The sequence below is a fragment of the Mastigoproctus giganteus genome, chromosome 6 (assembly GCF_048544385.1).
Source record: "Mastigoproctus giganteus isolate SK-2022 chromosome 6, ASM4854438v1, whole genome shotgun sequence".
Classification (NCBI taxonomy): Eukaryota; Metazoa; Arthropoda; class Arachnida; order Uropygi; family Thelyphonidae; genus Mastigoproctus; species Mastigoproctus giganteus.
In genome coordinates this window covers 169,908,690-169,935,291 of record NC_143580.1, presented here as the reverse complement: position 1 = coordinate 169,935,291, position 26,602 = coordinate 169,908,690, and the positions used below count along the sequence as shown (strand labels likewise).

General features: G+C 36.3%; 1 protein-coding gene across 4 annotated transcripts in view; it reads right to left on the bottom strand.

Moving 5' to 3' along the window:
- Positions 1–26,602, bottom strand: part of Ehbp1 (Eps15 homology domain containing protein-binding protein 1) — a 524,539-nt gene that overhangs the window by 234,649 nt on the left and 263,288 nt on the right. For all 4 annotated transcript variants that reach the window (XM_090376583.1, XM_090376585.1, XM_090376584.1 and 1 more), the window contains one exon: positions 17,098–17,191. In XM_090376583.1, coding sequence (XP_090232709.1) covers positions 17,098–17,191 — 94 coding nt within the window. The remainder of the gene's footprint in view (positions 1–17,097; positions 17,192–26,602) is intronic.

Here is a 26,602-nt window from a genome sequence, read left to right as displayed (position 1 = left end):
ATGCCTATTCATGCTCAAATGACCTTTCAGCAGCATTTGCACTGTTTTAGCTTCAGAGATCTGAAGTCCGTTTATTCCAGCCCATTCCAATCATTCAAAATTTGTGTTCACGCTCCTTAATTTGTGACCGTGCATTGCCATATACCAGGGGTGGCCAACGAGTCAATTGCGGACTTAATTTTGGTCGATCACGACGAATTTTAAATATACAGTCATCGCTCGATTTGTGCACCTTGTGCAATGAAATTTTTGAGATGGTAGATCGCGGCACATTTTGAAGGAAAAAAGTAGATCGCATCACAAATTAAGTTGGCCACTTCTGCCATATATCAATATCAGCACATTGTTGGCATATGCTATCCCATCAGGTCCGACATAGTTTTGTTTTTAAAACTCATCAAGAATGATACACCAGGCCTGAGGACCAATCACTGAGCCCTGAGGACAACCTCTAACATTTCTTTTAATTTTTGTATATCCTGTTCTGACAATAACATTTCTTTCACAAAAATACTGCTTAACATTTTACTTGAACACTCAGTGGCTCTTATTCTGGACAGGATTCCCTCACACCATAGCCTGTCGAATGGAAGACTAGCTGCTAGAAGAAAAACAAAGGGCATTTTATAAAATCATTAATATGCATTTTTCTGTTTCTCCCATTAGACTGTATCTCCTTCTAATCTTTGTATGTGTAAGTATTCTGAACAGCATGAGCTACATTGATAGGTGTTTGCCCTCTCACTTACTTATGCCATTTTCTACACTTTCTCATATTTTAACGTTCTGCATTTCATTAATGTTCTGGCACAACTCTATAGGACATTGGCATTTATAACTAATTAACCATATTTAATATAGTTATGGAATGAATAATTATTAGGTGCTTCAGACTTTCACCATGAAAATTGACAAATACTCCTAGAACATACCGCCCCCTCATATTCCCGAGTGTACTTCACCATCTGGTAAACAGCGTCTTCTGTAGATTTTCCTTTTTTTCAAGAAGACATATTTTTCTCTATATACATAATCATGACTCTGCTAATACATAGCTGTTCATATGTTTTTGCTATTACTGATAACAAAGTAGTTGAACGGTATGCTCCAAGCTCACTTGGAATTTAATTTGGACTCTCTATAATCAATCTTAACAGTGCTGTCCTCAGACCAGGGGAAAGGAACCCCGTTCCAAACATTTATTAAACATATATATCAATACAATTGGCCTTACCTGAAAGGTTCTCTTCATTACTTTTACCTCAATTAAATCAAGGCCCAGCGATAAGTTGTCCTTGGCCCGTGCAATCACCTGAGACTTCATTATACAGAAATGGTTGTTCTACATTCCAAGACTGATAAGAAGCATTGCCGGTGATGATATTCTGCTTTACCTCAGAGTACTCAATTTCTAACTCTGGAAATAGCTCATCCAGAAGCATGCTTGTGGATTTATGCCAGTTTAAAGTATTTATATTTCTACAACTCACAGTATGATAAACATCATTAAAATTAACTTTATCAGTTATTAATTTAAAAATAGAACTCCAAGGGTCTCTCAATACTCTTTCTTTTACCTACTGCTTCCAAGAGGCTTCCTTAGCCTGACAAATGGCTTTCACATACTCTCTCTCCTTAATCTCTTATATTCTATTTTATAAACATCATTCATTAGTACATCACCTATCCGACGAGAGAACTGAAACTGTTTTCTAATATCTCTTACTTCTCTTCTTTGTATTTTTAAACTATTATTCCATCAATTCACAGGTCTTTTCCTAAATTTTTTCCTCCACATGCTGAACTTGGAGCCAATTGCTTCCAATGATGTAATAATGATGGCTCATTTGCTTCCCCATAAAGACTCTGGAAGATGTATAAAATACTCCAGTAGCATATGAATTGCTTGATAGTGGATGGATCCAGCCATCAATGTAGTACACTCTTTCTGGCTTAATTCAACAATTTGACATAAAGGCAGAAGTCAATCTTGGGTACCAGCATATGAAAATCCCATCCCCAAATAATCATCATCATATTTACGATAATATGTTTTCTTCTTTTTTGATGTTGATGGTTGTTCGTTTTTGTTTTTGTTGTTTTCTCCAAGCTCATTGTTATCAATTTGCTTCTTCTGATTTCCTTTCACTAAAAATTTACCCATTGTTAATAATTTGTAAAAAATAAAATTAAAGTTACTTCATGTACTATTACAGTTAATTTAAAATACCTGTTCTATATGAATTAACTGAATATGGCATTTTAGAGATATAAAAGCACAAAAAGTACTTTTAAAACACAAAGGAAATTTCTTATTATGATGCATACAAGTTGCACTTATACAACTGCACGGTTGTTGTTGTTGTTGTTATTTGAGAGCATTAGCAACTAAGGCCATATTGCACCGGGAATATGCGGTGGTCATTCCCTGACCTTTCCGCATCCTCCGTATTTGGTGGTGACGGGCTTGAACCCCGGTCTAATCAAGAAGCGTGTGCTACGCACTGCTGCTCCTTCCCACCTGGCTACGGAGGCACCTAACTGCACGGTGATTGGGAGACCCTCAAGTGATAAGAATGGCTGAATAAAGGCGAACAAACTCAGCCCTTCCAGCCAGATCTAGCCACACTAGATCTGGCTGGAAGGGCTGAGTTTGGTGCAGCGTAAATAAACAAATTTTTTATTTGAATTAATTTTTATTATAAAACTTGGATTTATTATTTTTTTTAATTTGCATTTTCCGCAGCACACCTGAAGCATACTGGCGGCACACTTATGTGCTGCGGCACAGAGGTTGAGAAACACTGCCATAAAGCACACCATGTCTTAATGTTTGTTTGTTTGTTTGTTATTTGGTTTTTAGGAGCATTAGCAACTAAGGCCATATTGCTCCGGGATATGCGGTGGTCATTCCCTGACCTTTCCGCATCCTCCGTATTTGGTGGTGACGGGCTCGAACCCCGGTCTAATCAAGAAGCGTGTGCTGCGCACTGCTGCTCCTTCCCACCTGGCTACCGAGGTGCCATGTCTTAATGTACAATATACAGTAATTTAAAGTAACAATTGTAGAATCATGTTGGAGACATACAGAATTTCTAGTTGGCAAGTTGTAGACAGGTTATTATATCTTAAAAATTTTATATATGAGGCTTTTAAGAGCAGGAGATTTGAAATTGGTCTTTATTAATAAGTTTTGGAGGTAGAATAATATGGTTTTATTTATTGTATACAGCGTAAATAGCATATAAAAGTTAATTTATGAGTTTAACTGTAAATACTGTATTATAAAGATTTAGACAAGGTTTTAAGTTATACAATATTTTAAGACCACACACTTAGCAGCCATTATAAAATAGTATTGACCTGCCTCCCTAATGGCTGGGATGAAAACTCAAGCTTTGAGATTTAAATAATGTTAAACAGCATATGGGGGTTAAGTATCAGATCAGTGTATGTTGATCAGAGATATAGGGATGGATATGTGCACGCTCGACTAGCACTATGAAAACTCGAGGGTAGGAAAGATGATGAAGTCCTTTTGTCTTCATGTATTTTTATAATATATGCAAATTCTGAATCCTCTATGTGGCAAAATGTGTTTGATAGTCTCATAATATTTGCATTATCAAATGCAGACATTATAGAATATCAGGACTTACCGAAAACTTCAAATTCATCATATTTATTTATTATGCTTCTGATATATGCATACAGCAAGTATATGTGGCTGTTTGGGACAAGTAATTATGTGGGCTAATACAGCCCACATAATTACTTGTCCCATGAGGACTGCTAGCAGGCCTTGTAATCTTTTATAGCTGCCATTAAACTATTAGTCTATGTATTATTGTTGTTGTTGGGTTTAACGACACATAGGCTACTTGGGCCATATTGTGCCTTTCTAATGGTGAATATGAAATAATAACTATATTTTATGATATATTCCTATCCGGTTTAGGAAAGTAAATAGTTCTTTTTTTATTAGGATCATCTTCCAGAATCTGCATTAAATTTATTGATGTCTGCATATTAGTAATTGATTTAAAAGTGTCTAAGCGGATGTTTTGAAAGTGGGGACAGTCCACTAACAAATGGCGAATGGTCAGTTGTACTTGACATGATGTACATTGGGGAGCGCTGTCATTAGTTAATAGATACAGGTGAGTGAGATGAGTATGCCCAATCCTGAGCCTTCCTAAAACTGTTTCTTCTGGTCTGCTTTTTTGGAAGCTGGAGAGCCACAGCTTTGGTTCTGGTTTTATTTGGTATAGTTTGTTTCCTGGATAACCTCTCCAGATTAGTGACCAGCTATTATAACATGCTTTATGGATAATATGTTTATAATCAGTATATGGGGTTTGAAAAGTCTGCAAAAGAGTAGTATCTGGTTGTTTGGCTGCAAGATCTGCTCTTTCATTTCCTACTATCCCAGAATGACCTGGAATCCAACAGAATGTCACAGTTTGGTTTGACTATTACACACAAGTAATTTAGGATGGATTTGTTTTATTACAGGGTAAGAGGAGTTGGTATTACTATTTATGGCAGAGACAGCACTGAGCGAGTCAGTGTATATTAAGGCAGATGAAATTAGAAGTTTAGTAATGTGATGTAGAGCCAAGTTAATAGCACAAAGCTCAGCAGTGAAGATACTGCATTCTACAGGTAATGAGACAGAAGTGGTGAATGATGGAAAGATCGCAGCAGCGCCTACTTGGGTCTCAGTTTTTGATCCATCTGTATAGATCTTACAGGCCTGTGAATTAGAAGCAGAGTGAGTTTCATGTAACTGTGCGATATTGAAGGGACACAAGGTGTTCTTTCCCCCCTGTTGGAAATAGTCATTGTAAATTGCAGGGATATTCGTCCATGGTGGATAAGGCGGACATAATATATATTATGTCCTGATATATATTGCCGATTTCAATATTCCACGTTTGAGTTAGTTCTTTAAGTCTAAGTGCAGCAGGTCTGTTTTCATTTGGTTTACTGTTGTAAAATGAGTCCCATTCGGTATTGTACAAACATCTCCAATTAGGGTGAGAGGGAAGACTGTGGATTTTTGTGGCATATATCAAAAGCAATGTTTTCCTCTGAAGATGTAAGGGAGGTTCGTGGGCTTCAATGTAAAGGCTCTGGACTGGGGAGTTTCTGAAACCCCTAGAGAAACTCGAAGGGCACTGTACTGGATGGTATTTAATCGCTTTAAACTACTCTTCCTTGCAGAGTCATAACACTGGAGAACCATAGTCCAAAAGGGACCTGATGAGAGCTCTATAAATATGGATAAGCGTATGCCAATCAGTGCCCCATGACATGGATGACACACACGGAAGGATATTCAATTTCTTCAAGCAGATGGTTCGAAGATAGGCCACATGTGCTTGAAAGTTCAGTTTTCTATCTAGTATCAGACCAAGAAAGCGGACAGTGTTAACCAGAGGAACCGACACATTTTTTATCTTTAACTCAGGATCAGGATGAAATGGCCGGAGTTTGCAGAAATGAGTGGTAGTGGATTTCTGTTCAGCAAGATGGTATCCATTGCATAAAGTCCACGATTCTATTCTGTTTAGAGTAATTTGTAACTGTCTTTCGATAGTATTCATATTTTGTGATTGGCACGATATGGTGAGGTCATCTGCATACATATATACTTCAATAGTTTTTGGAAGCTCTTCCAATATATTGGAACCCTGTGGTCACAGTATGGAACCCTGTGGGACACCTTCTTGAATGTGAGATGTTGATAGGAAGTTTTAATATCTGACTTGAAAGGTACGTAACTTTAAAAAGTTCTGAATAATTTGAGGGAGATAGCCTCTCAACCCTAACTGATGCATATCTTTGATAATACCAGGGCGCCTCCGTAGCCAGGTGGGAAGGAGCAGCACTGCGTAGCACACGCTTCTTGATTAGACGGGGTTCGAGCCCGTCATCATCAAATAAGGAGAAGATCCTGTTATAAAATAGCAATAGTGTGTACAGATCAGCTTCACACAGATGTTTAAGCATTCTGTAGTGAATGCTGTCTGGTCCTGCTGCACTATTTGGAGATTTACTCAAGGATTCTTTGAGTTCAGCTATAGTAAAGGGCTGGTTATATGGAAGTGGGAGATTAGTTGAAAAATTCAATTTTTTACATTCTTCATTAGTTTTAATTCTCTGAAAAGCAGTCACATAAGTGGTAGAGGCAGAAGTATTATAGAAAGATTCTGCTAAAGCATTTGCGATGTCAGTAGGAGAGGATAGGTCCTGTCCATTCCACTGTATTATTGGAGACTGTAACGGTAGAAATTTTCCATTGAGAGCTTGTATTTTTTTCCAGATAATCTGAGTGTAAGTATTTTTGTTAATAGTTGAGGCGAAGTTAATCCAGGAGTCATGTTTTGCTTTTTTCCTAATTTGTCTTGCTTTGGCTCTCAGTTTTTTGAAAACTATAAGGTTGACGGTAGTGGGGAATTTGCAAAATTGGTTCCAAGCACGGTTTTTTTCTACTTTCGCTATGGTACAATCTTGATTCCACCACTGGTTTTTGTGTACCCGCTTGCTCTGGTTGGATTTTGGAATGGAAATTTTGGCTGCTGATAATATATGGCTGGTAATGTGTTCAGTTACATCATCAATATGTTGCTAATGTACATACTATTTGTTTAGTAGGACACAAGTAGAGTAGTTTTTCCAGTCTGCTTTGTGGAAATTCCAAGATGTACGGGCTTGAGGGCATGATACGACCTGTGTTTGAATTGAGCTGATGATGATGGGAAAATGGTCACTGTGAAATGGATCATTCAACACCAACCATTCCATACTTGGAAAAAGAGATGCTAAACAGATGGATAAGTCTATGGCAGATGTTGTACCTGTAGGTAATTGAACATGAGTTGGAGAGCCAGTATTTAATACAGTCTGATTATGGTTATCTAGGAATGTTTCAATTAATTGGCCTCTCTTATCCATAGTGGAGGATCCCCACAATGGATGGTGACCGTTAAAATCACCGAGTAAACAGACAGGAGGCGGCAGTTGTGTTAAAAGGTTGTCAAGTTCAGTCTGGGAACAAGGATAATTAGGTGGTATATAAACAGATGCAAGAGTTAATCATATTCCCATTGCCATCCGAACTGCTATAACTTCTAGGGAGGTTTCTAGTTGGAGATGTCTTGATGGTATGGTAGTTTTGACAAGGATACCTACCCCTCCACGAGAAGAAGAGTCAGAATCCCTGTCTCGCCTAAACATAGTATAGTTTTTGAATTTGAGTGAAACTTTTGGTGATAAAAATGTTTCCTGTAAGCATACTCCTAATGCGTTAGTTTGCATGAGTAAATCATTCAGATCATCTATATTACTGCGTAATCCTCTGCAGTTCCATTGTAGGAATTTGTTCATTGATTGGGTTTATTTGAGGAAGATTGATTTGACTGTTTTTTCTGAGGTTTCTGTCTATTTTGTTTTGATTTTTCATTTCTGGGAAAGGTTGGGCGTTCTGTGTCCATGGTATCATTGGCATGTAATTCTAGTACTGTGTCTTCGTCCTCTGACTGAACCTCCATTTCCATGTTGCTATAGCGTGGTTTCATTGTCTTTTGATTTTCAACACTAACAGATTTTGTTCTTTCGGGCAAGGTTGAGATGGCATCAGTTGGGATACTGATTGGCATGTTACTGGTTTCATTAACTGTAGATTTTTTATTGCACGTTAGCATAGTTTTGGCCCAAGTGGCAAATGAAATGTTTGGTTCTATGGAGACATCTGTTTGAGTTGCAATTGACCAGCTGTTTTCAGTGACCAATGCGTATGATCGGCTAAGCATGGTTAACAGGTATTTGCTTCCTTGCTTCAGGGTATGTGACTTTATGCTCCACCTTATATTTTTGGATTTGTTTGTCTGTTTTCCAAAGGTCACATGCTTTAGAAAAGGCAGGATGGCTTCCTTTGCAGTTAGGGCAAGTAGGAGTGGAAGCTGTACAGTCTCCTTGGGAATGCTCCTTAGAGCCACAAATAGGACACACAGCATCGCCTCGGCATGCCGTCTGAGAATGGTCATACTTCTGGCACTTAAAGCAGCGAATGGGATTTGAGATGTAGGGCCGAATCTTGCAGTTTAAATAACCTGCTTTAACAGAAGATGGAAGAGTTGGAGTACTAAATGTCAAAATGATGTACCTGGTTGGTAGTAGGTTGCCATCTTTTTTGGTCATTATTCTCAACGCATAAGTCACTTTTTGTTCCCTGAGTTCTTGTATTATCTCTTCTTCTGACACGGATAGCAAATCCCATTCGCTGATAACGCCTCTAGAGGTGTTAAGAGTGTTATGGGGTGTAACTGACACTGGAATACTGTTAAATGATGTTAATTTTAACAGCTTTTCTGAGTGAGTTGTCTTAGACGTTTCAATTAGAAGGTCTCCAGATTGGAGACACTTAACCATTTTAGATCCACAAACCGATTCTAAACATTTCTGTATAAGAAAAGACGATAGTTTTCCAACAGGTTGCGTGAATAATGAGTGCATTATAAGAAATGCTGTCAGGTCTTTATTCTGATTTTCCGTCTGTAGTCGTTTCGGACGACTGGAGTCATGGTCGATGTCAGGAATTTCTGATCTTGAGCTCGAGGGCTCTAACAGTGGATAGTTACTTATATCCATGTCGGCTCCTTTTGGCCCTGGGGGTTTGTCTTTACCACCCAGATTACTGGCCCCGCCACGGGGAGGCAGGAGCAGTGCCACGAGGTGACTAAGCGACTATTAGTTGTATTAGTAATAAAGAAAACGAAACAGAAAGGTTTCTTTCCTTTCTGGGTCTTTGCCTACTCCTTGTAGAATGAAAGAGTTACTTAAATATAAAATGAAGAAAACGGTATTCAGAAATAAACAGAATATATACAATGGCAAAAGCTCTTTAGATAGTTCGCTTTGAGAAACGCACTAGATCGCTTGGCCACGGAATGCTTGGCACCCGGGGCCTTAGTCCATGTATCCCCCCCACCAAAGTAGCAGTCTTTCAACCACTTAACACTGCCTCAATAGCATTGACAAATGTTCTTGCATCACTACTATTTATGAGTATCCCATCTGGGTAAACAGTTTCTCCTGTTAACAAGTACAGGCCAGGCTGAAAAAAAAAGATTCTACCTCATGAGCCTTACACAATCTCTCCAGGTTGAACTAAAGTTTGGCCACACTGTCTTACTCCCCTGACATTATCTCCAAATTACTATTTAGTTGGATCTCCTAAACACTATGTGGTAAAACCCCGAAATAAAAATCTGGGCTCTTGAAATTCTTTGCTTCAACCAATTTTTGTTTTTTAGAGGGAACTGATAAGTCGGTTTCAAGATGGACAACTATTCTTGATAATGATAGCCGTTATACAAGTCGTTAAAAAATAAACCTGTTTATAAAAAAAAAAAAAAAAAATTTTTTTGTTTTTACAAAAGAACATTACTTTCCAGTAACCCCCACTGCCAATATAAAAACAGCTGAACATTTGTTTTGAGTTATAGTGACAAGTTTATTTGTGATCATATTTAATGAATAAGAATAAAAATAACTGAATCACAATCAAAGCTGTTTATAAGTCTGAATTCATTTTTGAATGAATTCAAATAATGCATTTTCATATTTCTTATACAGGCATACCTCGAATAACGAATAGGATGCGTTCCACGAAATTACTTCGTTAAGCGAAACTTCGTTTTAAGAGGTAAAAATACTATGGCTAGAATAGGGATACGTTCCTACGTAAAGAAAATGAAAAGCTTTTTTTTCGAACAAAGAAAAGTTTTATTAAATAAACAGTCAACTTACATACAAAGTGAAATCACATTTTAAAATATGAGTCTAAAGTTGATTGTTTATGCTCTTTTTCTCTTTCATTTAACAATTGCCTATAAGGAGTTATTGCATTTAACACTGATCGCTTAACAATAACACTTCTTCCTAAATCAGGATCATTTTCACTAAAAAAAATTTAAAACGTTTTCAATGTCATTTAAGCACCTTTTTAAATCTTTGGTTGTTAACACTTTTTCGACAGGAACTGCTTTAACTTCGTCTTCATTATCTTTGTCTTCGTTGCTAACAATGTTTTCTAAATCTTCCACTGAAAAACCATCTTCTGTATTCAATAAATTTCTAACATCCTCTTCATCGACATTTTCGAAACCTATTGATTAAGCCATCTGGATAACTTCATTTCTAATTTCTTGGATGTTATTTTCTTCTTCTAGTACAACTTCTGGCCATATTTTGCACCAAACTCCATTTAAGCATTTCTTAGTGACTTCTTTCCAAGAACTATCAATGTTTTCAATTGCGTTTTTAATGGTGTAGTTTTTCCAAAAAGTTTTAACTGTCATTTCCTCTTTATCCTCTAGTTCAGTTAAACTGCTTAATGTTCGACGCATATAATAAGCTTTAAATGATGCTTTTACTCCCTGATCCAATGGTTGAATCAGGGAAGTTGTGTTTGCTGGAAGAAACACAACTTTGACAGGAATGCATGTGTCCAAAGTGTTAAGATTAGTAGGATGTCCTGGAGCATTGTCTAACAACAAAAGAGCTTTTTCTTCAAATTTGTTTTTTTTTGACAATACCGTTTTACTTCAGGACAAAAGTGGTTAACAAACCGATCAGTAAATAACTCCTTGGTAACCCATGCTTTTCTATTTGCTTTCCATATTACAGGTAAATTCATTTTTATGTTACCTTTTAACACCCTCGGATTTTCTGAATGGTAAACTAATAACAATTTTAATTTATAATTGCCAGAGGCATTTGATCCAAAGAGTAACGTTAAACGGTCTTTGGCTGCTTTGAATCCAGCAGCTGATTTTTCTTCAATAGAAATGAAGCGTTTTGTTGGTAGCCGTTTCCAGAACAAACCGCTTCCGTCAAGATTGAACACCAAATTTGGAAAATTTTCACGTTCAATTATTTCCTTTAGTTTTTCTGGAAACTTATTTGCAGCTTCAACATCTGCACTTGCAGCTTCTCCTGTTAATTTTACACTATGAATCCTGGCCCGTTTTTTAAATTTCTCGAACCAACCACGAGAAGCCCCAAAGGTTTCCGTAATTTCTTCAGTTTGTTTAGATTTCAGGTGATTAAACTGGAATATTTTTTTTTTTTTATGTTAAATGGGGCTTGAAATTGCCGACTTCGTTATATCGAAGCTTCGTTATCAGAGGTAACGTTAACCGAGGTATGCCTGTATTTGACTGATTTTTGTTCACTGCTATTCAGTGGGATTTTAACATAGTGAAACTCTAAAGAGAATTATTTGGTGGTAAGGCTGATCAGAATGAGTCACTTTAAAGTAATTTTCATCTGCTATTGCTGATTACAAAGTCAGTTTGTTGGATAGCTTCTATTCAATGTATGACTTGATAAAAACAACAGCAGACCCACATGGAGCCTTTGGATAGCATAATAAATAAATAAATAATATTCATTTATTGCAAATACAGCAAGCCCATCACAGCACATGGCTAAGGGCAGGTAATAATACAAAGGAAATGACATAAAATAATCAATTATCTGCTATGTACATATATCCGATATAGACATTAATAATGACTAGGTATTTTAGTTATGAATTTAAAACAAATAAAAAATTGCAGAACAGGACATTTGGCTTTCAGTTGCAATTACTGGGTTGGATTATTTTTCTTCATTTTATCAGAGATAAAATGAAGTAGGCTTCTTCCTAAAATGACTCCTGTAGGCTTCAGAGTTGATTAACCTGTTGCAATCAATGTTGTGATGATTTATGAGGTGAAGGAATGCATTGGGGAACATTCTGTCCATTTGTTTGAGCCTGGAGAGGTTGGATTTGAATTGCTGGTTTCTTGAATTTTCCTTGTTGGGGGCAGCTATTATATTGGCTAAGTTTGGTGCATTGCATGCAGAAGTGATTAACTTTGCAAGAAGCATGACTCCAGAATTGCTGATCATCTGTTGCAGAGGCTTTGTTTTTAGGTTTTCATAAAGCTGTTGCCTGGATATTGTATGGGGAAAATGAAGCTTACTATTGAGCCATCTAAGAACCCAATAGTCTAGGGCACGGAATTTATTGACGGTTACTTGAGGAGCACCAGACCAGATTTCGGAAGCATAGGACAGAATGGGAAAGATGCATCTTTGAACATGCTTAATGATTGTTTTTCTGTCTTGAATTGCTGTTGTTTCTTGTTTGATTAACCATTTTGATTTTTGAATTTTTTGAGCAACATATAAATAGTGGGCATTAAAGGTGAGATTTTTATCAAAAACAACTCAAGGTCTTTGTGAGCATAAACATTTGGGATTTGGGCATCTGCAATTTTTATTTCTATGTGGTTGGGTTGTTTCTGAAGGTAATAAGTAATTTGAACAGATTTGCTTGAATTTATATTCAGATTGAGATCTTTTAGGTACTTGATGATTTCACAAATCTGTGAATTCGCACATCATTGATAATGTTGCGAATATCATCACTGGCTTTGGAGATTATAAATAACTTTAAATCATCGGCATATGCCAGTAGATTTGGATTTTCTTGTAGAAGTGGTTGAAGAGATGCTGAAAATATCGTACTGGAGAGAACGGCTCCTTGAGGAATGCCTGTTGAGGTTGTGACCAGAATATTGTCAGTACTAGTGGGGAAGAGGAGAAGTCTGCAATTTAGGCTGTATTGAAGATAGGAAATAATCATTGTGTCAATGAGAAAATGATTTTTTAGTATTTCAAAAGCTTTTTTGAGATCTATGTTCTCGAAAGCACCTTTGATGTCAAAATAAAATACATCGCATTGTGCCTTATCTTGAAATGCAGTTTGGATGCATACAATGGTGTCACCTAGGCTTGTTGTTGTGGAGCACCCTCTAAGACCAAAATGCATATTGACAGGTGCATTAGCGAAGATTGCATGTTGAAGATATGGTAGCATGATTTTTTTCAATAATTTTAGTAATTATTAACGAAACAGCAATTGGCCGATGGCTGGGATGGTTATTTCTGCAAGCTTTTTTAGGAATCAGTGTAATCCTGAAAGTTTTCCACTGTCTTGGAAGGAATGGCTGGGAGATGCACCTGGAAATGATACGCACTAGCGAATCAATGATGTATACACTGGACAATCTAATAATAAAACCAGGGATGCTGTCAGGACCTTCACTACTATCAGGACGTATTTTGGTTAACTGCATGCTGAACTGTATTCTTGTTCACAAGTTGGTTAATTAGCAGGGCTTGACCTGGAGACACATCATGCTGCACATTTTCTGCTTGTTCATAAGAATTGAATGCTATAAATCTGTTTTGTATACCTTCAGTGCAAATGTCAGAATTGCTTGTTTCCATATTGCATCTTATCCATTCAAAAACTAGATCATTCTGTAAGGTAGCTGTTGTTTTTGTAGAAAGTGCTCTTTTGTTGTGCTTTAGCGTGGATATAACATAATTTTTGAATGACTGAATTTTTTTGAGTTGAAACAATGCTCTGCTCTTTTTATATTTTATATGTGCTGATGAAGTGCCGTATTTCTTCACTGTCTATGGCATTTTTGTTTATTTTTAAAGTATGGTTTCAGGTGGGATTTGAACCAAGGTTTGGAGTGAGAAGATATTCTAACAAGTTTGGATGCTGACTCTGTTTTCAGTTGATTCAGTCATTTTATAAGAAGAAAGGTGGCGTCCTGTATAGGAATATTTTTAAGAGAATCCCATGGGTAGCATTTTAAGAGCTGCAAAAACTTTTCTTTCTGAAGGAATTTAATTGATGATATTCTTTTAGTGATTTACAGAGGGTGGGGGGGGGGCGAGGATTCCCGCAGCAAATTGTTGCTTGCTATACTTTTGTGATCAGATTTAAATGTAATGTTCCTGCTAAGTTTTTCATGCAGTGGAAAGTTGGATATTCCACATAATGTGGCAAATGGCGTGGGTTTGAATCCTGTCAAGGAAGGAAGGATCTTTTAACGGGCCATTTACACACTGTGGATGAGTCAGTAAATCTGAGGAAACAATTGTATGACCCTCTTACAGAAACTCAGGTTTTTTTAATCCAGAAAAATAACCTGACCAAACTGACAAAAGAATACAAAAATTTATAGACCTAATATGTACACCGATGCTAATAGCCTTAGTTGCTTTTGTGTTAAAACGAAAACAATGACCAAGAAACTACAAATTCAGAAATGCTGGAACTTAGTCCTTGCTGGTTTTTTCTGACATCTTTCTACAATACTTTAATATCTGGGTGCTCCACTATTACTTCTGCTTGTCTTCAAGTACTCCAGAAAAATTACTAAAGGAATCCGATATTCTAAAGGAACAGTAAACACTACTACTGTTAATACTACTGCAGTTATAGAATATTATTTTTTCGTGAAATTGTCAAGCGTAATCACATTATACATCTTAAGGTTAAAAAAACAAGAAAAATAAAATATAAAACAAAAACTGTCAAGATCACAATTGTAAACTAAATATGACTGTGGAAAACTTTGTCATAGCATCATACAGTAACCATATGTTTTCTATGTTAATCAAACTTACACTATGACAAAGGAAATGGCAGGGGTTTAAATTTCAGCATGGCTTTATCAAGTGGAAAGACAGCATAGAGAGGGAGAATATAGGTGAATTTTGAAATAACTTTAAAGCTGCTGTCACAGATGACATAAATGCACGTATACTAGGAAGAAAATATGCTATGAAGAGAATGCTGAGGTGGATGAATAATGAACTTGCTAGTTTAATATAGCAAAAAAAAAAAAAAAAAAGTTTAATATAACAAATACAGAGCAATAAAAAGCTCTGAAGTATCAAGTTACAACAGTCTCAGAATTGGTTGGGCTAGCAAAGGGCAAGAAATCTCTAGTAAGAGAACAAAGGACAAAACAGGGTATTTTCATATCATTGTAAGAGTCAAACCCAATGAAAATCAGATTGGATGCTTACATAATGGATACAGGGAAGTTATTGATAACCCAGTAGTTCACATCAACCTTTACAGCTGAAAGCCGACTCAGTGAGATGGAAGAACCTGAGCAGTGAAATCAGCAATAGAAAATTACAGAATATTGTTTACTATAAAAACCTTTGGGCTTTAAGGCAAGTAAGTCTCCAGTGCACCTATACACATCCTTCCAATGAAATTTTATCAAGAAATAATTACAATGTCAAGCACTTTTTTACTTAGTGTATGTGTTTTCAGTGCCAAAGCAGTTAAGCTATAAGGTGACTGTATGTTGCATCTGTAATGGCACATATTCTGTGATCATTGTGCCTGTCTGATGGATGAAAAACCAGCATTTTTTCAAGATAAACTATGGCACACCCTTGCCTAGGCCTTTTCCACATGATGTTGGAAATGGTGATCATAACAATTGTGCTAACCACAAATGCCTCATTTCTTACCTTCAATACCACACTCCTTATATAATCTACGGATCAGGGAGTCGCACTCAGCTGTAAACATTTGTATCAAAGGAAACAACTGAAAAGCATGTTTTCTTTTTTTTTTTGATAATATAATATAATACAAAATAAAAAATGCTATTTACAACTTGGCTGTAAGTTGGAATAAACACAACAGAGTGCATGGAATAAACAAGTGGTTCCCAACTTTTTCTTTTTTTGTGGCACACTTGCTCAGTCTTCATGCAAACATCTGTCCTTTTGTTTTCCTTCCTACTGATATGTATTCAATGTTGATTGTAATTCTTGTATATCTGTTGAATTTATTATATCTGTCGAATTTATTATAATGCAAATTAAATGGTATCTCTGTGAGTTAAAAAACTTATCTGATTTCTTTTATTTAATTTTAAGTAATAACCAATAAAAATTTAAAATTTTTAGTGATTTATTTTCTTAAAATAAATAAAATTAATTAAGCAACGTTAATGGGAGATCTGCAAGTGGTGAGTACAAGACAGTTGTTCAATTTTGGGCCTGAAAGTAAACGAGCAGATACAGAAATATTCCATATCTTGCAAATTTTTTCACAAAAATTCATCTTTTTTTTGGCTTAAATGTACGTACTGCACCATAAGAATCTCTAAGTCAGAACTACTTTAAAAATTAAAATGGTGAGGTAGGTGTCAAAACTGCGGCATTAGGCCACACAGAATCTAGAGTCAGCTCTGTCTCTAGAATTAACTACTTTAAATTATATCCAATGGTGTGCTGTATTAAGTTATGCCAATTATGAGTTTTAGAGTGGGAAGCATACATCAGCAAAACTCAATGGTGCAACAAAAATATGTTAAATCTTTGTAGCACACCTTTAGTTTTTCGAAGCATACTTATTGGTAATGTCTGGGATAAGCTATTAAACGATGATGATGTTCTTACTGAGATGGAATGAAAGATGAGTGTCAAAATGTGTTATGTTACAGGGACAAAAAGGATATTAATTTGTGAGGGGGTGTATATAAGAATGTAGCTAGAAACATATAAAGCTGGATACCAATTTTTTCTATATAGCAGATGAGGTAGAAAAATCTGTATGTGTAATGTGAAGTAAAGAAAAAGAAAAAGTTAAATTATATGAAGGCAATAGCTTCCTCAATTCCTTTATTAAATTTGCTATTTCTAAGAAGGAGTTTGAAAATTTTTTTATGTTCTAAGGAAGAGAAGAATGACATTATGAAATGAAAATAACAGAATCTTTGCTCAAAATAAAATTTCATATTGCTTCAAAAAAAATAAAATATTTATAGTTATTAACATTTAAAACACCAAATTTGACAAACTGACTGTATTATGTTTAACCTTTAGTAACAGGGGCTCACATCTGGTGAGTATGAGCTTGGCACATCCAGGGTCCTGAGCTGGATATCATCATTCTTCTCTTTCTTGTGATTCCTTCTACTTCTGACTCTTGTTTTCTTTCTCTCTCTCTCTCGATAGGGTAATTCAGAATTTTTTTTTTTTTTTTTTGGCTGGTGCAGCATAAGCCTCTGGCTTCCTTGCACCATATGGCTAATAATAATAATAAACATTTTTGCTGTATAAAAAGGACTGCCACAACTTATCTTTTGGCTTTCTCTATGATAATCAACAAATGTCAGGGATAACTATTTATTTAAAAGTTCTTACCTTCTTCTGTTAATTCCCTTGTGGAAAAAGTTACTGCTTCACTATCATTTTCCTTTTTTTGATCTTCAAATGCAGAACTTTCATTATTAAGAAACTGCAAACAAACAAACTTGCTTATACTTAAAGTATAAAAAGTTTGAAATAAATTATAAAATAAATAAACTAAAAAACACATACTATCTGACTTTTGTTAAAATGATATACATAAAATGCTGAATATCTATGAGGAATGACTTGCAGGTGAAAAGAGCTAAAACCAAAGTGGATATAGTTCTCTTCAGATCCAGGAAAGGCATTATCTACACCTGAATCTTCACCTTTGCACACCAAAAAAGACCATAAATAAGTACATAAAATTAATTATAAGATCATTACTGGATTCAGAGGTAATTTCCCTGGAATGGAAATGTATACCAACATCTTTCCAGTCTACACAAGTGGAACTACAGAGGAAATGGGCAGCAACAGACTTGAATGTTTGACTTATATAGTGGGGAAAATAATGGAATCTATGATCAAGAATATAGTAAAGGCTCATTTCAACATGAATGCCATCCTAAAGGGATCAACAACATTAATTTTAATTGGAAAATCACACTTTATCTAACAGATTAATTACTAAATCATTACCAAGTAGCTGAAAATGTAAGAAACAAATTTAGCAATATATGGACCAATTCTAAATTGTACGTCATAAATTAAAAAGCGTGTTCCTGATAACAAAAGGAACCAAAAAAAATGTTGTTGTTTTTGAAAACAGAAGGGTTTAAAAAAAAAAAAAATGTCAAAATTTCATAACAATTTCTGGTATCAGAGGACTGAATGCAAACTGATATGATTATTCTGGAACACAGTAAATAATGCCTGGTCTCCAGATGCTGCAATTTCCAGAACTGAAACCTTTCTTGGTAAGAACACCCTTTTGTTCCTTTCACCAATCTGGTTGCTTTTCTCTGCACATGTTCCAGCACATCCTTCCTAAAGTGAGGTCTCCAGACCTAGATATACACTACTCAAGATGCAGCCTAACAATGGAGTTGTACAAGGGGATAATCACCTCTTTCCCTGCTAGCAAAGTTCCTGCATATCAATGACAACATCCCAAGGGCTGTCCTAGCAGCTTGTCTGTCCTGCTCAAAGAATTTCATATCTGACTACACAATAACTCAGTCTTTTTCATTTTCCAATTCCTCGGGTGTAATAACACATAGTTGGTTATGTTAATCTGGGATTACTGCTATTCATATGGCATACCTTGAATTTTTCAAACTTTTCTTGTTAAACTTCGACTGCCATTTATCAACCCATCAATCTAATTTTCCTAGATCTTATTGCAGTGACTTACCGTGATTACTGCCATTAACCACACTGCCAACCATTGTATCATCTGTGAACTTAGACATTAAGCCTGATATACCTTCATCAATATCATTAAGAAATATTGAAAACAACAATGCACTCAGCACTGAATCCTGGGGAAGACTCAAATAATAAGAAGCAGTGCCCCTTGATAATCACTCTGTCTTCTCCCATTCCAACCACCCTTTTATCTATAACAGCAATTTTCCCTTAATGCCATACTGCTCCCATTTGTACAGCAGCCTTCTATATGCAACAGTATCAAAAGCTTTTCTGAAATCCAAGTATATGATATCAAAATTATTTTTTTTTAATTCAGTTACTTTTTGACCACATCATAGTATCCAATCAAATTGGCCAAGCAAGATTTCCCCTTAACAAACTCATGCTGGAGGATATCAAGGTTATCCAGATGACTAGAAGCATTATGAATCAATAAGTTTTTTTTTTTTTTTTTTTTTTTCAATTTCTATTTTTGTTATTTTTTTTAGTCTTTTCTCACAATATGTAGGGCTATGCAAGACTGGTAGGAGTCTGGATGCAACCCCCACCTCAACAAGAAAAGGTTGTAGTTTTCATTTTGTTGCCCAAACCTAAACATAAAAAAATCTGCTCATTTTAATGTTGGAGAACTGCCACCCAGGATGTCAGTGCCCTCAAGTTTCCTTGTTAGCATGATCTGGCAATGTGTCAACACGCTAGAACAGGGGTGGCCAACTTAATTTGTGATGCGATCTACTTTTTTCCTTCAAAATGTGCTGCGATCTACCATCTCAAGAATTTAATTGCACATGGTTAAAAAAGTTAATCAACACATATCGAAAAATGCTGTTTATAAATTTTAAAATCCAATACATTTCAGAATTCTTATTTTAAATTCATACATATTTAAATTTTCAATTTATGTGAAGTTTGTGTCTTAATGTCATCTGCCAAGCTTTCAGAATCAGGGATATACTGTGATAAGGCCAACTGTAAAGAATCTTCTGTATGCAAGTCCGTAAGAGTAGAGCAAATCTTCTTTGTTTCTTTCAAATACGAAAAGGCAGATTCACATAGATATGTGGAACCAAAACAGGAATTTAAAATTTCACTGCATTTTTTTACATTTGGGTACTTTTCTCGGCAAACGTATTTCCAAAAGTCTTTTTCTGATGATCTGTCTCTTCGATATTCGCACATCTATTCTACAATTTTCTCCTCAATTTGAATTTATGTCCCCGCAGGTGAGTAATCTACACAACAGAAAGAATCCCATCAAGCACTGAGCTTGCTCAAACCATACAAGGCTCTATACACCTCAATTAGATCACCCCACAAGTGCCTAGTCTCCAGAAGCTACAATTTGCAGAATTTAAGCCTTTCTTGGTAACAGCAATCTTTTATTCCACTCACCAATCTCACTGCCCTTCTCTGTACTCATTCCAGCAGCTCCACATCTTTCCTAAAATTATGCCTCCAGACCTGTATACAGTATTCAAGGTGTGGCCTGACCATTGCCTTATACAAGGGGACAATCACTCCCTTATCCCTGCTAGCAAAATTCCTGCATGTCATTGACAAGACACCATGAGCTACTCTTGCTGCCTGTCTGCACTGCTCAGAAAACTTCATATCTGACTGCACAATTACCCCCAGGTCCTTTTCATTCTCCACTACACTGAGTGTAGTACCACCCAGTTGATACATTACTCTGGGGTTAATGCTATCCATATGCAGTACTTTACATTTGTTAATGTTAAACTTCAGTTGCAGTAGTATACGATCGATCATTGCTGTCATTAACAACCCTGCCAACCTTCGTATCGTCTGCAAACTTAGACATTAATCCTGATATACCATCATTAATATCACTGATAAATACTGAAAACAACAATGCACCCAACACGGAACCCAGGGGGACTCCACTAATAACATTAGTCCATGAAGAACAGTGTCCATTGATAACCACTCTCTGTCTTCTCCCATTCAACCATCCTTTTATCCATTGTAGCAACTTGCCCCTAATGTCACACTACTCCAATTTGTACAGTATTCTTCCATGTGTAACAGTATCCAAAGCTTTCCTAAAATTCAAGTATATAAGTGTTCTCTCCAGGACCTATTGAATAGGTGCACCACCCAGTGAATTTAACTGACCGCCTGGCTAAAATTTAAGCGATTCTCGCGTGCTGCATGGTACTGCTCACTGATCTTGATCAATATTAATTCGAGCATACTGTGCGATAGAGGTCAATGCGACAGGTGCATATAATGTTAAATATGCAATTAATTTTTGCTCTGGATTGCGTAAGTCAGATTCATAAATAACAGAAAATTTTATAATATTACGAAGTATTACACTTCCCCACCCGGCTACTTCATAATGCCACTTGTCTGGCAAAATTTTCTGGGGAGAACACTGTAAATGATATCAAAATTATTTTTTGCGTCCAGTTCCTTTGTGACCATATCATAGTATCCAATCAAATTTGTCAGACAAGACTTCTACTTAACAAACCCATGCTGTGCCTGAACCATAACTGCAATCTTGTCTAGATGATCTGCTTCCTTAACCAGTGACTCCATTATTTTCCCTGGAACAGAAGTTAGACTAACAGGTCTGTAATTACTCGTGTTACCCTTCGATCCCCCCTTTGTGAATTGGGGACACATTTGCACATCTCCAGTCCACGGGGATATCCCCCGAGTCCAAGGAAGTTTTCATAATTATGGCTAAGGCTTACTTTCTTTAATATAATTGGATACATCCACCCCAGGTACCTTTCTTATGTTTAACTTAAACAATTTCTCCTCCACTTTGCTCTCAGTTATTACAAAATCATTTAATTACCTGTCAGAGTTTAAACCTATTCAATTGTTGATAAACCTGCTACCTTAGCAGGTTTATCAACAATTGAATCATCAATATCAAGTAGACCAATCTGATTCATCCCCTTCCTTCTAGAGTTTACGTAAGTAAAGAAGTCTTTACTGTTTATCTTTGCATCGTTTGCCAAAGACTTGTTGTAATCTGCCTTTGCTTTCCTAATGTTCTTTGTGGCTTGATTACAGATTATCTTATATTTACCATAGGCATCTGTGTCTCCTAATAATTTATATGAGTCCATGTATTTTTCTTCTCTGCCATGAGTCTCATTAGGTCACCTGAAATCAATTTAGGTATAAACGTTGAATAGTATTTCTTAGTTGGTATGAAAAGCCTAGTAGCCTCCTTAAATGCTTCCCATTCAGAATTGTACATATAGATGTGATTTGATAACACTCCATTGAAACAACCTTCAATATATATATATAATTCTTTCATTATGTGAGATATATTTTATTAATCAGAACCAAACCAATGTAAAATACACCTCATAATGTTTTTTTTTTTTTTTTTTTTTTAATTTAGCCTAAATGATGTAAAACAAATTTCAGCCATTGCGATCTAATCCAAAATCAGCCGCCAAACTAAACTAGATGCTGTGCCTGGCCTGTGAACCTTAATAAGGAAATTAGTAAGATAATAACTACAGTGAAACTTCTCCTAACGGACACCTCTCTCTATGTACATCTCTCTCTACAACAGACATTTTCAAATTCCCCAACTCTCTTCTATTGGTTTTAACATGTTTTCAGCTTCAGTCTTCAGCAGACATTCTATGTAAGGGCAGGCAATCTGCACTGCTTCGTTTAGATTAACACTTAATTTGATCTACCGGACAGCGGGTGAGCTCACGGCCCTTTTTCTAGGAACTTTTCTTCTACGTATTGCCTCAATCGTGTGTTTATTTTCTATTTCCGATTCTCTGAATTTTATCAAGGTTTACATTGCGGTTCTAAACCCTTTTTCAAGAATTTTAAGGCACGTGTAAAACTTCTGATGAATTCGGTGTGTGCAGGGGGGGGGGGGGCATTTGGTCGGCCTTTCGTCTTTTGAGTTTCAGTTTTCAGTTTTGTTCAGTGTCGTGTGAAGTGCACAATATCTTCTTGTAAACATTTAACTTTAAAAGATAAAGTCGAACTCATTAATGCGTACGATAGGCAAAAAAATAGTATTTGCAATCTCGCTGCAAAATTCAAAATTGGGAATTGGGAAGACGCAGGTAAGCGACATCCTAAAGAAAAAAAATTAACTGCTCAAACAATTTTGGCAACACGGAAATGATCAGGTTCAAAAATCATTCCCGAAAACTGTTGGACTTCAAATTGACAATGTTACGTATGAGTGGTTTTGTTGCGCACATGCTAAAAAAATTCCCGTTAATGGGCCTATTATTAGGGAAAAGGCTTTAGAGGTTGCAAAATCTATGGGAGTAAATGAGTTCAAAGCTTCTGTGGGATGGCTAGACAAGTTCAAAACTCTGCATAAAATTTCTTGGAAAACCGTAAGTGGTGAAGGTAGATCTGTTGATACAGGGGTTGTAACAGAGTGGACCGTCAAATTGGAAGATTTATGTTGTGATTTTGAAGCTAAGGATATTTATAACTGTGATGAAACTGGGTTGTTTTTTAAAGTTCTTCCTGAAAAAACAATGAGTCTAAAAAACGAAAAGTGCCAGGGCGGAAAAATTTCTAAGGAATGCTTGACTGTACTATTGTGTACAAATATACTGGGAGACTTTGAACAACCTCTTGTTATAGGAAAACCACAAAATCCTCATTGTTTCAAGGGCATAAAGTTGAATCTTTTGAATGTTGACTGGAAGTCTAATAAAAAAGCGTGGATGACACGAGATATAATGAGCGAATGGATAAGTCACTTTAACCAAAACAGAAAAATTATTCTTTTCATGGATAAGGCTGCATCTCACCCGCACATTGAATTGTCCAACATTCAAATCGTTTTTCTGCCACCAAACACAACTGCAGAGTGTCAGCCCTTGGATCAAGGGATAATAAAAAATTTTAAACTTCACTACAGACATCTCATTGCAAACGTGAACAATGTAACATGTGCGAGTGACCTTGCAAAGAAAATCAGCATCCTAGATGCGATTCAATGGATTTCCTCTTCAGTAAATGCAATTAAAAAACAAACTGTCGTGAACTGTTTTGTGAAGTCTGGCTTCTCAAACGCAAAAATTGAAGTTGTGAACAGCAATGTGGAGCTACAAGAAGAACAAGAACTTCAACATCTATTGATAATGTACGATTCTTCAGCTACAAGTGACTCTGGCTACAAAGATATAGACTCGAACCTCACTACAGAAGATGGTGCTCTAGATATCAACGACATTATCATCGATATTGTTCAAGAAGTTCCTCATGAGGATGAAGAAATGGAAGGAGGTCATTCTGTCGAAGAACATATTAACGACGAACCACCAATGAAAATAGAAGAAGCGCTCATACAAATCAATCGTTTAAAAATGTTTTCTGCCACTGAAGAAGATACTGAAGGACTTTCGATGGTTTCTTCACTCCAAACAAATGTTGAAAACAAAATTATCAGCCGGAAGAAGGTGCGGAAGAAAATAAGTGATTACTGTATGTATTTTTCTTAAGATAAAGTCATAATATGCATAGCACAATTGTATGTACAGTGAAACTTCCCTTTAACGGACAGCCATGGGGAACGAAAATGTGTCCGTTAGAGAGAAGTGTCCGCTAACAAGAAGTCTGAGGGAGAAAAAAAAAACAGAGAAAGAAAGAAAGAAAAATCGTTAAACGTTTAACGTAAAATTAAATTAAAATATATACAGATTTTGAACAATATTTTTGTAAATAATATACAATTACATACACAAGAGATCAAGAAAAATCGTTAAACGTTTAATGTAAAATTAAATTAAATTATATACAGATTTTGCACAATATTTTTGTAAATAATATACATACAATTGTGCTATGCATATTATGACTTTATCTTAAGAAAAATACATACAGTAATCACTTATTTTCTTCTGCACCTTCTTCCGGCTGATAAATTTTGTTTTCAACATTTGTTTGGAGTGAAGAAACCATTGAAAGTCCTTCAGTATCTTCTTCAGTGGCAGAAAACATTTTTAAACGATTGATTTGTATGAGCGCTTCTTCTATTTTCATCGGTGGTTCGTCGTTAATATGTTCTTCGACAGAATGACCTCCTTCCATTTCTTCATCCTCATGAAGAACTTCTTGAAAAATATCGATGATAATGTCGTTGATATCTAGAGCACCATCTTCTGTAGTGAGGTTTGAGTCTATATCTTTGTAGCCAGGGTCACTTGTAGCGGAAGTATCGTACATTATCAATAGATGTTGAAGTTCTTGTTCTTCTTGGTGCTCCACATTGCTGTTAACAGCTTCAATTTTTGCATTTGAGAAGCCAGACTTTACAAAACAGTTCACGACTTATGTTATGTTATGTTATTTGGTTTTTAGGAGCATTAGCAACTAAGGCCATATTGCTCTGGGATATGCGGTGGTCATTCCCTGACCTTTCCGCATCCTCCGTATTTGGTGGTGATGGGCTCGAACCCCGGTCTAATCAAGAAGCGTGTGCTACGCACTGCTGCTCCTTCCCACCTGGCTACGGAGGCGTCTACAGTTCACGACAGTTTGTTTTCTAATTGCGTTTACTGAAGAGGAAATCCACTGAATCGTATCTAGGATGCTGATTTTCTTTGCAAGGTCACTCGCACATGTTACATCGTTCATGTTTGCAATGAGATGTCTTAAAACACGTTTTCTGTAGTGAAGTTTAAAATTTTTTATTATCCCTTGATCCAAGGGCTGACACTCTGCAGATGTGTTTGGTGGCAGAAAAATGATTTGAATGTTGGACAATTCAATGTGCGGGTGAGATGCAGCCTTATCCATGAAAAGAATAATTTTTCTGTTTTGACGAATCGTGTTTTGGTTAAAGTGACTTATCCATTCGCTCATGATATCTCGTGTCATCCACGCTTTTTTATTAGACTTCCAGTCAACATCCAAAAGATTCAACTTTATGCCCTTGAAACAACGAGGATTTTGTGGGTTTCCTATAACAAGAAGATGTTCAAAGTCTCCCAGCATATTTGTACACAATAGTACAGTCAAGCGTTACTTAGAAATTTTTCCGCCCTGGCACTTTTCGTTTTAAGACTCATTGTTTTTTCAGGAAGAGCTTTAAAAAAACAACCCTGTATCATCACAGTTGCAAATATCCTTAACTTCAAAATCACGACATAAATCTTCCAATTTGACGGTCCACTCTGTTACAACCCCAGTATCAACAGATCCACCTTCACCACTTACGGTTTTCCAAGAAATTTTATGCCGAGTTTTGAACTTGTCTAGCCATCCCACAGAAGCTTTGAACTCATTTACTCCCATAGATTTCGCAACCTCCAAAGCCTTTTCCCTAATAATACGCCCATTAATGGGAATTGTTTTAGCACGTGCGCGACAAATTTGAAGTCCAACAGTTTTCGGGAATGATTTTTGAACCTGATCATTTCCGTGTTGCCAAAATTGTTTGAGCAGTTCATTTTTTTTCTTTAGGATGTCGCTTACCTGCGTTTTCCCGATTTCGAATTTTGCAGCGAGATTGCGAACACTATTTTTTTGCCGATCATACGCATTAATGAGTTCGACTTTATCTTTTAAAGTTAAATGTTTACGAGAAGACATTGTGCACTTCAAACGACACTGAACAAAACTGAAAACTGAAACTGAAAAGACGAAAGGCCTACCATATTCCCCCCCCCCCCCCCGCACACACCGAATTCATCAGAAGTTTTACACGTGCCTTAAAATTCTTGAAAAAGGGTTTAGAACCGGGACGTAAACCTTGATAAAATTCAGAGAATCGGAAATAGAAAATAAACACACGATTGAGGTAATACGTGGAAGAAACGTTCCTAGAAAAAGGGCCGTGAGCTCGCCCGCTGTCCGTTATGGGGAGATTAAATTAAGTGCTAATCTAAACGAAACAGTGCAGATTGCCTGTCCGCGTCTGTTACAGGGAATGTCCGCTAGACAGAAGCTGCAAACACGTTAAAACCAATGGAGGTGAGTTGGGGAATTTGAAAATGTCCATTGTAGAGAGATGTCCGTTAACGAGAGGTGTCCGTTAGGAGAAGTTTCACTGTATATTATTTACAAAAATATTGTGCAAAATCTGTATATAATTCAATTTTACATTAAACGTTTGACGATTTTTCTTTATCTCTTGTGTGTGTAATTGTATATTATT